This window comes from Rousettus aegyptiacus, unplaced genomic scaffold (genome assembly GCF_014176215.1).
Source record: "Rousettus aegyptiacus isolate mRouAeg1 unplaced genomic scaffold, mRouAeg1.p scaffold_m13_p_1, whole genome shotgun sequence".
Taxonomy (NCBI): domain Eukaryota; kingdom Metazoa; phylum Chordata; class Mammalia; order Chiroptera; family Pteropodidae; genus Rousettus; species Rousettus aegyptiacus.
The window spans coordinates 901,660-915,863 of NW_023416284.1; the positions used below are offsets into that span (position 1 = coordinate 901,660).

At 69.0% G+C, this 14,204-nt stretch overlaps 1 protein-coding gene across 2 annotated transcripts in view; it reads right to left on the minus strand.

Annotated features, from left to right (window-relative positions):
- Positions 1-4,179: 4,179 nt before the first annotated feature.
- MORN1 (MORN repeat containing 1) overlaps positions 4,180-14,204 on the minus strand; it is a 45,682-nt gene continuing 35,657 nt past the window's right edge. Inside the window, exons 13-14 of one of the 2 annotated variants that reach the window (XM_016144420.2) lie at positions 6,560-6,606; positions 4,180-4,483 (exon numbers count right to left, since the gene is read on the minus strand). In XM_016144420.2, the coding sequence (XP_015999906.2) occupies positions 4,335-4,483; positions 6,560-6,606 (196 nt within the window). In that variant the 3' untranslated portion in view covers positions 4,180-4,334. The remainder of the gene's footprint in view (positions 4,484-6,559; positions 6,607-14,204) is intronic. The other variant, XM_016144419.2, reaches the window with a different exon arrangement.

Consider the following 14,204-nt stretch of genomic DNA (forward strand, 5'->3'; position numbering starts at 1 on the left):
CGCAGGTCCAAGAAGCCAACGGCGGCGCGGGGCGCGAGGCCCCTCCACGCCGGGCGGGCGCCCCGTGAGTCAGGCGGGGAGTGGGCGTCGTCGGGCGGTGAGTCACGGAAAAGCGTGCGCCCCGTGGGCGGTGCCGGGAGCCCCGGGGCGGGCCGCCTCCAGGAAGGCCCCGCCCCGGTGGGGGCTGGGCGGCCCTCTGCTTCTACGGGGTCGCCTCCGGGGATGCGCCGGGCCTGGCCGGGCGAGCGGGGGCGCCCCGCGCCCGTGCCCGGGGGAGGGGGGCGGCGGAAGGCCCGCGCCGCTGCCGCCCCCGCGCGGCCTCAGTTCCCATTTCGTGCCCCGCGGAAAGCCCGGCTCAGCCCCGCGCCCCGCCGCGTGGTTTCGCTTCCCCTCCCCCGCCCGGCGTCGGGACTCCGTACAGACTCCCGGCCGACGGCGGGCGGGCCCGGAGGCTTCCGGCCGGGGCGGCGGTGGGGGGCTCGGGAGCGCCCGCCCCCGCCCGCTCCGCAGCCTCCACGCCTTTGCGGGGCGCAGGGGGTGCGGTGGCGCGGTACCCCGGTAGCCGCGGGCCTGATTCCTTGCCACCCCCGCGTAGGGCGGGACCTGGCACCGGCCGGTTCGGGCGGAGCGGGTGCGGGCGGGTCCCCAAGCTGGCGCTCGGGCCCGGGGCTCCGGGGCGGAGGTGCGGGGGCCAGAGTGGGGGTGGCGCAGGAAGAAGGGGGCGGCAGGAACCCCTTCCCACCTTTGCGCGGGAGAGGAGCGGGGACCTCTGCGGTCGGGAGTGGTCCTGGGGACGCCTTGAGCTGGAGCTGCTGACCCCCACCCCCGCTTGGCGTTAGGACGGGGTCTCCACGCGCTGAGCGTTTGTCCCGGCGGGGCGCGGACCTTGACGTGTCCAGGTGTCCGGAGTCCAAGCGCCGTGCCCTGGAGCGTCCCGCAGGGCGTGGGCCCCGCACGACCCCGGCGGCGGCGGAAGCGAGAAGTGCGGCTCCGGGCCGGGCACCGGGAAGGGCTCGGGTCCCCAACGCTCAGCCCTAGCGCGCCCGGGGCCCGCATCCAGTTCGCTCTCCCCCGACGGCGCCCGCTCGGCCTGCTTTTCTCCAGGGTCCCGTCCTGTTTTGTGCCGGATCCGGAGGAAAACCCCATCCTTTAGGACCCCAGTCCTGGCTGCCCCCTGAACCCCGGAAGCGCATTCCCACTGGTGTTGAAAAGTGCTCCTGCGCCCGGATCCCCTCTGCACTCTTCAGAGGCCCGGGGCCCTGTCCCTCCACAGTGTCCCTCATCAGCGCAGGCAGGCTGGGCGTGCTGGGGTCCTGGGGGAGGCATCTCCTCTTGGGGCACCCCCTCCCCCCCGCACCCAGCTGCTCTCCTCTTCTGTGACCAGTGGCCCTGGCCCCTGGCGACTTGGTGCCACTCCTGAGGAAGTTAGGGCCCTGGCGGGGAGAGGGGATGGGGGCCTCGCCTGGCGGTTGACAGGAGATCCCAAGACAACGGATGGCCCTTGGGGGACCAGCTGCCCCTTTAGAAAGGCTCCCCCGGGCCTGGCCTCTCCGCCTGCCCCCGTATCATGGGACGGTTACCCTTTAACCCATACTCCCTGCTTCTCCCAAGACTCGCTGTCCACTCCGTACCCCTCCTGCCCTCCCCCCCACATCGGTGCCTAGCCCCTCTGGCCCTCCACCCCCCAGCTCCCCAGAGGCCCGTTCCGCCCTTCGCCCCAGCACAGTGGGCCTGGCCCCCCTTGCCTGGCCTCGCTCTACCCCCAGCCCCGGGCCCCAGCCCCATGAAGTGCAGCCGCCCGAAGGCTCCCGCCCGGCTTCTGCCCCACTTCGCCCCCTTCCCTGTGAGTCCTCGAGGGGGAACTCGCTAAGGATGAGAACCCCGAGGGGCCAGCCCTCCGGGCCTGGTGCAGGGGTCTCTGGGTGCCGCGGCCTTGGCCAGTACCTGCGCTGCGGGCAGGGCCAGGGCGGGGTGAGGGTCAGCTGGGTGGCAAGCCCCTGCCCAGGCCGGCCCCGCGGACTGGGTTCCACCCGCTGGGCTCTGCAGCAGCATTTGTGGGGTGCCTTGTCCTGGTTCCCCGTTCCTGGTGGCCCCAGGGGGTCATTCTCCAAATCCCTGGGTGGAGTTACCAGGAGGAGGGGTATCCAGAGATTTGGAGGTGTCCCTGTCCTGGGCCACGTGGGGGCGGGGCGGGCCGGCTTGGTGGCTCAGCCTGGCAGGCTGCCCAGCTGGACGATGACAGCCCTGTTTACAGTCGGCATCAGACTGTGTCCCTGTCCACGGCAGGGGCCTGGCGTGCCGGCTCCTCGAGACCTGAGTTCTTGAGGTGTGGGTTGCCGCCTGGCCTGCACGCTGCCCACAGCCACCACCACCCTACCCCCCACCCCCGCTGAGTGACAGCGGCATCCCGGGCTTGGGGCTTGGGGCCCCTCGGCGACTCAGGGCCAATGGGCAGTGGCCCCAGGGCCACCCCTCTCCACCTGCTCAGGCCCCCACCTAGCTCCCAAGGTCCCCTGAACCTGCCCAGGTTTAGTGTCTTCCATCTGGTCTGGCCCTCAGTGGCTGTCCCCTTTCCTGAGAGGACAAGGGCTAGAAAAGGGCCCAGGCTGCACAGGACCCGGTCTGGTGGGCCAGGCACCGGGGCGACCCCCAGGCAGCCCTGCCCGGGGGACACTCTGCACAGCTGGCCGTACCGCCCCCCTGGCTCCCAGGCCGGGCAGTGGAGTGGGACGGCCTCCCTGCACAGTGTCCTGGGTGACCCGCCAGCCAGTGGGACAGGAGGCCGGGGGGAGGGCGGGCGCCGACAGGGCAGGCTCTGTTCAGTGCTGACCACGGGGCCGCCACTGGGTGGTCCGAGGCCATGAGCGCCAAGGCCCCGGCGCCGTGGGAGCTGGGGCAGAGAAGGGCAGGTGCCCACATTGCTCCGACCTCCCTGCCTGCCATTCTCTGTCTGTCTGTCTGTCTCTCTAAAAGACGCAGCAGCAGGTCCTCTTCCGCACCTTTTTCTTCAAAAGTCAAAACGTTTTCATTGTCTTCCTTCCATGGACGTGTGGTTTCATCTCGAAGGGAAGGGCGAGCCGCAGAGCGCCTCGGGGCCGAGCCGGTGGCCAGTCGCAGGGCGGCCCCTGCCCTGCCTGAGCGGGACGTGGCTTCTGCTCCAGCTGACACGGGCGCCCTCGGAAGGGCTTTGTCTCCTAGCGCCCCCTCCGCCTCCCTGTGCTTGGGGAAGGACAGAGCCCTGGGCCCTTCTGGGGCACACACCGCTGGGACGCTGGCAGTCTGATGCCCCGAAGGCAGTCAGAGGCCGAAGTCCTGCGGGCCAGGCCGGCAGCATCGATGGCCACTTGAGCTTATGGGACCAAAAAGAGGCTGGCAGACATGGCTGCCGCCGGTGACCCAGCTGCCATTCAGTCCTCATGCTCAGAGTTACATCAGCACCCCTGTCACGGAGGCTCTGGACCCTCTTTGCGGGCTCCCCCGGTGGCCCACCCCGCCCCAACGCTAGTCCCTAGGGCGTGGGGGAGGGGCCGGGGAGGAGGACCGCCTGGGACCTGTGCCCTGTGCTGCTCCTCAGGCCCCCCCCACCCCCCCACCCCGCTGCCCCGACGGGAGGGAGGGAGGGGCTGGGACGGTCCCCTGCCTGGGAGCCAGGGGACGGGGGTGGCAGGCTGGTAGCCAGGGGTCTCTAGGATATGTGAGCCCACAGGTGGCGGAGTGACAATCGCCAGCGCCCCACTGGCCCTCTGTGCTGACCGCTGCCTGGCGGCCCACGGGCCTCCCTGGCGGCTCCAGTACTCGCGACCCCGTCGGCCTCGCTCGCTGTGGGCATGTTTCGGAGGTGGCTGTAAAATCCGAGTGGTCATCCCCGAGGCGCTCACGGCCTGTTTCCGAAAGCCGGTCACCTGTCCGCTGTGTCTCGATTTCTCCTGTGGGAGCCTTTCGCGCTTCTCAGGCCGCCCGCGGGGCCTGTGGGGAGAAGCCGCAGGGGTCAGCTGGGACTCTGCGGTGGGGCCTCGCCCTCGGGAGGGTGTGGGTGGTGCAGGGTGCCAGCTGAGAAGGGCGCCGGACGCCTACGGCAGGCCCAGCCTGGAGGAGCTGCCGCGCATGTCCCCAGTGTGTGGGGCGGGGCTGCGCCATCCGGGAACCCACTACAGTGCCACTCAGTAGTCAGTTTTGCGCATTTTATTAAAGCCGGCGGTATGGGGAGTGTGCGGGGCTCCCTTGGTCCCCCACTTGGGCGCCTGGGGGAGAAGCAGCAGCATCTCCTTCCATTCAAGATGAGGTGGGCTCCTGAGGGGACACTGGCCACTCTCTGGGGCGTGGGGGCGGCGCTTCTAGACCGGGGCTTTGGGGCCTTCTCCAGTGACGCGGGGCTGCGGGCCCGCCGCCTTCGCAGAGACCCGCAGGTGTTTGAAGGCAGTGGGCAGCGTGCGGCCCAGAAACGGAGGTGTGGTCACATCACGGATCACGATGACGTACTCTCCTGCAAGAGACACGAGGCGCGCCAGGCGCCTGACTGGCCTCCAGCTGCCACTGCCTGCCAGGCTCCTGCCCTTTGCCCACCTGCCCCGGCTCCTCCGCCCTGTGACCCCAGGACTTGGCAGCCATTTCCCCGGGCTGCTGGGCGCACAATGCAGGTGAGTAAATGAATTTGGGGTGGACGAACCACCTCCACCTCCATGCCCAGCTGCCGCTGCGGGCATGCTGGGCGCAGCGCCGAGGCTGCACAGGCGGGCAGCTCGGTGAAGTGGGCTGGTCAAGGCCCTGGAGAGCGAGCGGGGAGCCCCCTCCCTGCTCATGGGGCCATGTGGCTGGCTGGGTGCTGGGATCCTTTTGAAAATACTTTTCTATCTTTTTAGGAGGAAAATAATTCATTTCCTCTAAAACGTTTTCTGAAAATAACTAAGGACTTTAAGACCTGATCACCGGGTTTGTTTTGAAGCCCCCGCCCGCCCGTGGGCGGTGGTGGGGGAGGTGGTGGGCGGAGCCATGGAGCGATGGGCGGACCCAGGAAGAGCTGTGGGCGGGCCCGGGGCGGGGCCAGGCAGGATGAGGGGCGGGGGTAGGGGCCGTGCGGGGAAAGTGGGGTCGTGGGGGAAGGCGGGGCCGTTGGGGGCGCTCTACTGGGGATTCGGGCAGGGAGCAAAAGCACTTTTCCTCTTTGCAGCCTGTAAGCTGTCTGGAAAGCTTCAAAGTTGGAGAAACCATAAAAAAGAAAATAAATAACAGAAAGTGAGGTTGTCATAGAAACCGCCCTCTCCCCTCCCCCGAGCCCGCAGCGGCTGGCACGGGAGCGTGGAAAAAGCTCGCGGGCTGGCCCGGCTCACACCAGGAATGTGGCCGCGGCCGATCCGGGGCGCGGGAGTCGGCTGCGCCACGAGAGAACATTCCAGCGCCGGCCTGGAAAACAGGCTCTCGGTGACCCTCTGCTTGGGGCCTGGGGCTGCGACACCACGCATTCCTGGGGCAGGACCGGAGAAGGCCTGGGGCCGGCAGGAATTGGCTCGGCCTCCAGTCAGCCCCTTCAAAGACGCGCGGTTTGGGGGGGCCAGGCGCCGGGGCGGGGCCGCATTCCGCAGCCTGGGGCAGCGGCCCGCTGGCCCGCCTGGAGGAAAAGCCTTGCACGGCGACGCCCTGTTTCCAAGCAGCGGCCTCTAGCTGTTCCCCGGGACACAGCTGGCCAGCCGACCGGGAGCCGCCGGCCCAGGGGCCGCGCAGAATCAGCCCAGCCCTCATCTGACCTGTCCGGAGGCCCTCTGTGGCGATGGGAAAGGGCTTGGCTGGTGGCCACCCTGTTGGCCTCAGAAACCTCCTGAGGCCGTGCCGACCGCCACGTGGTCCCATCCTGGGCCTTGGGCCCGGAGTCCCCACTGTGCCCAGCCCCGTCGCTGGCCCCGGCCACACTGGCTGGCCCCTGCGACCTCAGGGACCCTCCCAACCAGCCCCACCTCCTCCTGCATCCACACAGCGTCCAGGGTCCTGAAGGGGGCTGACCTGCCAGCCGCAGACACATGTGGCCGCTGTTGGGATGGCCCTGTCAGCCCGGAGCCCAGCCGTCCCCCTCCCAACGGCCTTTCCCAGCTTTGCTGACAGCAGCATGAGGGGCTCGAGTGCGGGCCGGGACCTGGAAGCTGCCACCTTCCAAGGAGCCAGGGACATTCGCCTCGGCTGAGGGGACAGAGAGGCAGCCAGGGCTGGTGAGCCCTCCTCTGCTGGACAACCCATCTGGTGCCCGCAGACACCTTGAGGGACCAAGCCTCGGGGAGGATCCTGGGCCAGCTGACGTGCCCCCACCTGCCCAGGGCCCCGTGGTCCTGCCTCTGCAGGTGCCCAGAGAGCTTGTGCTGGGGCAGCCAGGCTGGGCCCAGGCCGGACACCTGCCTCCAACCCAAGGCCACCCTGGAGTCCCATTCTGGGGCCACCCCCCAGTGGGGTGACTGTCAGAGACACCAGAGGAGGGAGCAGCCAGCTCGTCTTCCAGGGGTTAACATAAATGGTCCATTTGGACTGTGGGGTGACAGCTGGAGACGGCCCGCTTGTCCTCACGCCGTCCGCCTACCTGGGAACGCCGCTGTCACGGGCTCTGCCTCGGCCGCCTCATCAGGCCTGCAGGGAGAAGAGGGGAAGGCCCTGAATGCGATTCCCAGGTCTCTGCACACGACAGCCCCCCACCCCCACCCCAGGCACAGCTCAGGGAGCCCTGTGGACAGCAGAGGGCACAGGTGTGACTGCCCTGTCCTCGGAGGCCGAGCTGCCTTAGAGGGCCAGCGTGCAACCCCCTGTGGCCACTCTGCACCTGCCGGAGATGGCCCACAAGGCCTGTGCCCCCGCCTCTGCCCCAGGGCCCTCCCGTCCTGCAGTCCTGACCCAAACGTGCCGCAGACGGAGCCAGACCTCAAGTGTGACCACTTTCCAGCAGGGAGTGGCAAGGGGCAGCCAGGCACCTGGGGCTCAGTGGGGGTGGGGTCTGGGGCACCATGTCCCCCTGCGGGAGCTAAAGATCATTGTCCCCTTGTGAAGTGGGGGAAAAAAGGCATTTGGTGAGGACAGGACCGGGCCGGGTCCCTGGAGCCAGGCCCTGGTCCTGGGGTGGAGGGGCTCGCGTCTGGCACAGCCGCCCAGGCTCTCCGAGGTGGGGGCAGGCTTTGGACCCCAGTCTCTGTGTTTCTGTCCTGACCAGTGGGTTTTGGGGGCCCGCTCGCCTACCCACAGGGAGGGTCATCATCCCTAGAGGACCCGGCTGTGCCCCTGGTGACACATGTCTCAGAGCCCCTGCTGAGTATTGGCACAGGCCCTCGGCTGAGGATGCTGGCCTGGGCTGGACGCCACACCTCTGGCCTCTGATGCACTTTCTAGGGGGCACTGAGGTCCCAGGTGCGACAGGCTGGGATTTGCCCCGAATGCTCCATCCAGAGGGGCTCAGGGGGAAGCCAGCAGGGCACGTCCACCCCTCCCTCCGGCATTGGATTCCTGCCATTGGCGTGGGGGTGGGGAGCGCGGGCCCCTGGCTGAGGCTCGGCGACCTGCCAGGGTCCAACCCCTTGTCGAACTTAAATAGCACATGCCTGGCTTGGGCGATAAAAAATTAAAGACAAAAGATTTTAAAATTACTTCATTTTGAGCGGGGGGGAAAACGGGCCTTGGCCTGGACCCCAGAGCCACGTTAAAAGTCTGAAGCGCGGGGAGGAGGGGAGGCAGGTAAATAATGTAGTGCTAAGAATAGCCAGAGTCTGTCAGGCTGCCAGCTTTAAGAGAAATAAACGGGGTTACGAGAATCCGGAGCGTTTTTACAGAACCCCCAAGGCTGCGAGCAAACAGGCCGAGCTAGGCAGGAGCTGGGGGTCCTGGGTGAGGAGTCGCCGGAGGCGCCGGCTGACTGAGGTTCCCGCGGACGCGCAGATCGGGCCTGGCGCCGGGGGCGACCCGGATGTGTCCCCGGGAGCCAGAGCACCATGGCTCCGCTGGGACGGTGGGCGGTGCTGAGGTGGGGCGCCCTGTGACCCAGAAACCCAGTGGGATGCTGACTGTGTACACAGCTCTGGTTGAGCCTCCAGCAGTCAGCAGGGCATCAAGAGTCGGTGGGCAAACGGGCTTCCTCCCGGAATCCACGTGACTGTGGGTCAGCATTAGCAGGACGGACCTGCGGGCTGAGCCGCTCAGCAGGACGGACCTGCGGGCTGGGCCGGGCCAGGTCAGCATCGGTGGGACAGACTCCGGCCCGGCCGGGGGTGGGCGTGGCGCGGGCCCGGGGCCTGGGCCAGCACAGGGCCGGGGCTCGGCCCTCAGTCCTGCGTTTCCGCCATCAGGGTCTACTCCCTCCCTGGGCTGCTGTCCTCTTGTGCTCGGGTTTTGCCAAGGGTCTTGGGTCTGTGGGTTTCTAGTTTCCATCGGAGTGGAAGACGTGTCGGCCGCTTCCTGTCCCCGCTCGCCCGCATCCCTTCGGCGCCTCCTGCTCCGTGGCAGGCGCCCCGCGGCTCAGGACTCCACGCGGGTGTGAGTCTGGCTCCCACGGCTCTGCCGTCAAGCCCACTCTCGCTCTGGGTGTCCGCCCTGCGGCTGACCCTCCCGAGTGTGCCGGGTCCAGGCTTCTCAGACACTCGGGATCCGGGTGCAGCCGGTGGACGTCCCTGTCCCTCCGGCCGCAGCGTCCGGGGGGTTCCGGTCGATGGCTGCCCCTCGCGCGCTCCTGCGCCCCTGCGCCCCCCCGTGCCCGGTGCCCTCGCTCGGGCGCCAGGCGTGAGTCTGACCTTCTTGAGGGCCGGGCACCTTCGTGCCCTTATGTTCTCGGCGCTGCTACTTAGAAACGGCTCGATGCCCCTGGGTCTGGCTATTAAGGTTGGGTAGGTAGGGCGAAGGTCAGGTTATTTGTTCCCAGGACTGAGGCAAGGCCCGCGAGCGCTCGACCCACAGTGTCTTGTGACTTTGGATGTCTCTGGCAGCTGTCTGCTATCGGCAGGGGCCCTTGGTGCCTCCGGATGCGGCTCCCTGCGTCCCCTGGGGTCCCTCCTCACGCGCACATGCTCATCCGCGCTCGGCAGACGCGGGCTCTCTCCTCTGCTCTCTGTCCTGCGCCCAGCTCCGTCTCTCCCCGGGGACCCCCGACCCCCCGGGTCCCCTCCCTGTGCCACCACTGGGACCTCTCAAGGCAGAGAGCTGGGTGGTGGGGGGACTCAAGGCACGTGTTCCTGCCTCGCGGGACTCGCCGTCCTTTGTCGCCCGATGTCTGGTGTCTTCGGGGCCGCTGTCCAGTGTTCTGCTATTTACTCGCGTGTGTGCGTGTGCGGGAGGGAGGGACAAATCCGGCCCCTGCGCCTCGTCGTGTGGACCGCACCGAGGCGTGCTCAGAGGCACCCGCTCACCCGTCGGCGGTCTCCCCGCAGCACGCAGCTGTCCTTGCGAGGCCCCCAGCTGGCATCTCGCGCTAACTGGCGGTGTCCCTGTGCGATGGGTCACTGCAGGAGGCCCCCGTGGTGGGCCGCGCCCGCCGCCTGCCCCGACCGCACACGCGGCCGGGCTAGTGCCCGGGGGGTGGGGCCCTGTTTGGGAAGCTCGACAGCCCCGGGCCGGGTGGACACGGCAGCCCCACTGGGCCCCACCAGGCGCTCAGCCGCCGGGCGACCTGCCGGTCTGGCCGGCTGCCCCTCAGCACGGGAGCCCTGGTGCGCCCCGTGACCCCGTAGCTTTCCCGAGGCCCGTCACAGCCGTGTGACCTCGATAGGCCTTCCTGACTCCACCTCTGCTGGGACAGGTGCGTCACCGGACTGCGCCCGGGACTTCGCTCCGCGGAAGTGACCGTGCGCACACCCGACCCTAGGCAGACCCGTTGCCGAGGCGATGCCCGCGGGAGCCCGGGCAGGACGTGGGGCTGCGGCCGAGCGCCATGGCGTGTGGCTGCTCGGATCTCGTCCGCACGGCCCCGGGTCAGGAGAGCACACGGCAGAGCCAAGGCCGCTGGCCGGACCCCGGCCGAGCGGGGCTGGACCCAGCGCCCTGTGCTGGCCCGTGTTCTGGCGAGGAGCACTGGGACACCTCGGCCAAGCGCGTAGCAGGCGGCGAGGACGAGGGGCTCGTGCCCTGGAGTGACCGTTCCCCTTGTGGCGCACGTGGCTGGCCCGAGCCCATCCACCTGAGGCCCTTGGGGCTGCAGGCTCCGGTTTTGGTTGAGCCTGACCCTGGTCCTTGTCACCGGTCTCCCAGCCTGTGGAGTGAGCACACAGCGAGCATGGGTCCCGAGGCCTCTCTGTGGCCTGGTCAGGGCAGAGCCCGCCTGGGGCCATCTGGGTTAAGGCTGTGACCCTGGGAGCAGGAGTGTCTGACCCCAGCTGAGCAGGTGTCACACGTAGCCTCGGGACTAAGGAATGCACTGGCCTAAGGATCCGGCAGCCCGGTCAGTCGAGGTACAAGCTGGAGAAAACTGTCCCCAGAGGCGCAGGACCTGCCGGCCTGCCCACAAGGACGGGCCCGTAAGAAGGTCCCGAGATTAGAGAGGGCAGCTGATCGCTGCCTTGGGGCCGATCACAGACCCTTGTCTCCTCCCTAGGACCCCCGAGAGATGGGAGCGGCAGGGCCGTGAGCTGGACGCGTCACTTGTGACGGCCACGGCACCACCAGTTGGCCCCTCCCAGGCCCTCCGCCCCCCGGGTACCCGGAGGCCTCCCCGTGCCCAGGCTTACGGGAGGCCTGGGGGTCACACTGCCACATGGCCCCTCTGGGCGACCCCTCCCCCTGCCTGGGACGGCGAGAATGTGGGGTACAACTGCAGAGAGGCTGAATGCATCCCCAGCCCTGCCCTGGAGGTCGGGCATGCCCAGCACTGCTTAGGGGCCGTGTCCCCTGTGGGCAGGCAGCTCCAGGCCTTGGGAAGCCTGCAGGGTGTCCTCCGTTCGGGGGCGCCTGTCGAGGGCAGCCTAACGGGGGCGTGAGTGGTGTCCCAGTGGTGGGCGCCTGATGGGTTAACGGCCTCCATCTGCCACCGGCCGCGGTTGCAGGCCTGCGTCAGGCGGGACGCATCCGCAGTGCTGAGCGGGATCAGGGCGGCCGGAGCTGCACAGCCCGGCCCAGCTGCGCCCACCCCCGCCCGACACGTGCTCGTCTCCTCAGCGCCGCTCAGGCAGGACCGGGTGCTCGTCGCTCGGCCAACCAGCTTCCAAAGAAGGGAAGTTCGCAACCCATCCATCCCGCTCTCTTTCCCCTGGACACCGGCAGGAGTAGCTTCCAGCAAGGGACGGGGCAGCGGAGGCTGAGCAACCCGGCGAGGCCCCGCGGCCAGGGTGAAGGAGCGGGGGTAGAGGCCCACGTGGCGCTGGGACCCAGAGTCTCGCCGCCCTGCGACTTCCGCCTGCCATGCCCCTCCGCTGTCTCCTGTCTCCCCTGTGTCCCCGCCATGGCTTCCATCACCCCTGAGATAAGCCCCCCACCCCTCCTCCAGGACACTGCCCGGGTATAGGGCCACCCACAGCCAGGAACAGTCAGGGAGCAGGCTCCCTGGGGACGGAGGCAGGAGGCTGAGGCTGGCCGTCCCAGCGGAGTGGCCGGCAAGTGCCCAAGGCCAGAGGGCACCGTGTGTGCGGAACCTGGGGGTGGCGCACGGAACCCGGGGGCACAGAACCCGGGTGGGGCCACGGAACCCAGGGGAGCACGGAACCCAGATGTGACGCACGGAACCCGGGGGTACAGAACCCGGGGGGGGGGCACGGAACCCCGGGGGCCATGGAACCCGGGTGGGCACGGAACCCGGGCGGGCACACGGGTGAGCTGGCCAGTGGCTGGTGGACTTGCTTTTGGATCCCGTGCAAGGTTTTTTCGGGTCATTCGAGAGTCAATTCTAAAGCATTTGCCCACAGCCCTTGGGCTGGGCCCGGTGTGGGACGGAGTGGGCAGAGGGTGAGGAGCGGGGATGGGACACCCCGAAGTGGCCCCCAGAGACAGCAGTGGTTGCGGCAGGAGGCCTGGGGGTCCTGGGCGAGGCAGGCGGCCCCTGGGCTGTGGCCGCTGGAGCCGCCATTTACTCCACCGCTGGGGCGGGGCGGTTGCCGGCTGAGCCCAGTGAGGAGCCTGCCCCCTCCAGCCGGGGGAGAGCCTCCGTCTTGGGCTGTGCCCGCTGTGAGTCTTGAGGGCCCGGGCCTCACTGCACGGCCGGACTTCCCAGCTCTGGCTCCGCACTGACCGGGCCGGCCCGCTGGGCTGGCACTCAGACACGGGGCAGGCCTCCACCCGAGCCTGTCCTCTCTGGGACCTGCCAACCCTGGTGACTCTTGCCCAGCGCTTCTCCGGGTCCCCGTGGGGCCAGACAGCAGCGGGGTCACAGCACAGCAGCCCGGTCCCCCGCATGCTCTGGACGCGGCAGCCGGAGCGGCGTCGCCCCGGGCCCAGGGCTGTGTGAGCTGAGGAGCCAGGGGGGCGGCCTCCCTGAGGGGACGAGGCCTGTGTGACACGCTCGGGGGCCACCCAGCACCTGCAGGGAGGGGGCGGTGAGCGCCAACCACCTATGCAAGCAAAAAAATTAACGGGCTCCATCTGTGTTGGCCTAATGACCGGTGAAATGAGTGATCACGGAAGCCCTAACGAAGCCCGTTTTCCTCCGCGGGAGCAGGGGCGGCTCTGCGGCCACGGGGATCAGGTGGCGTCCTTGCTGAGCTGCCGGCGAGCAGCCGCGGGCAAGGTCGGGCGGCGGAAGTCCCCGCGCAGCACCGGCAACCGCGCTCCGGCCGACGCTGCGGGCGGCCGTGCTGAGCACAGAGCAGGCCTCCAGGGCTCCGGGGCAAAGGGGCCCCTCCCCCCATGCCCGTGGCAGGCCGGCTCCTGGCCACATGTGCAGGATCGCGTCTGCCTTTTGCCGCTGACACAGCCGCACGTCACTCAGGAACCAACGGGGTCTGTGTCATGCTGCGAAATTCCGTCATGTGCCAGGAATGTCCCTGCGGGAACGCAGTGAGGCCGCGAGGCAAATGGGCTCGCCCTGGGCAGCGGGGGCCGCGTGCACGGGCCGGTCCTGCGGTGGGGGCCGCGGTGGCCCGGCCAGCCCACCTGATGGTGGTTAGGCGGCGACTTAGGGACCAGACTTTGAGACAACGTGGAAGCCACTTGTGCAACAATAGGGAAAAGCCAGAGTCCCACTGAAGCGAGGGAACCGGGGTGAGACAGGCCACACCCCTCTGTGACCCGGCCAGGGGCCCCCGTCACCCCGTCCACACGCGGGGCCCCCGTCACCCCGTCCACACGCGGGGCCCCCGTCACCCCGTCCACACGCGGGGCCCCCCGTCACCCGATCGTCCATACGTGGGGCCATTCCAGGCGAGGACTCAGGGGAGGTGGTTGGGGCAGGGTGGACCCCCCCTGCTCCCTCCATGGAGTGGAGGTCCGTGTGGTGAGGGCCCTGGGTGCTGGGCCTGGATACCCCCTTGTAGGATGACACGCACCCCAAGAACGGTGAGAGCACGCCCCCGGGGGGACCCGGCCACTGCTGTCCCTCGACTGGACACCCATTTGGGGTTACAAAGATGCGTTGTCTAGTTCAAAGCCGCCGCGAATTCCGTCTTGAACACCCACAGAGGGCGCACGCCTCGCACCACGGAAATCAGCTCCGGGTCAGGGCCGTCCCAGCGGGCGCCTGGCCTCTCTGGCCGCTGCCGTGTGCCGCGGGGCGGGCCGGGGGGTGCAGCGGGTGAACGAGCTCGCAGGGGCTGCAGGCGGAGGGCACATAGGTGGCCCGGGGCGGGGGAAGGCGGCTCTGGGTGGGGGCTGCACAGGACCCCGTTCCAGGGGTGTGCGGGCCCGGGGCTGCTCTGCCGGCCTGCTGGAGCCCAGCCCCACGCCCAGCGCCTCGCCCACCGCCTCGGGCTCCGGCTGGGCAATGGGTGGCCTGCTGTGGTGCCCGCCTGGGTCTCCCCAGGCGACGCGGCAGCCCCTGAACTCGGCCAGTGTTCCACCCTCCCTGGAACTTGGGGTCCGACACTTAGAGGCTGAAAGCTGCCCATCACAGGCCTGGACATGCGGGCCAGCGGAGGGAGCCGGGCACTGGGAGCTGGGTTTGGGGGAGCAGGAAGAACGTCCAGCGTCCAGTGCTGCCCGCCTGGGGGCACGTGGGCGCGGCGGGCGTCATGTGGGGGGCAGTCTGCACGCACGCACGCTCTGCTCCCACGACAGGTGTCAACGTCTTGGGGACCCCGGCTGCACAGCACGTGTCCACCCCTCGGCCCTCGAGC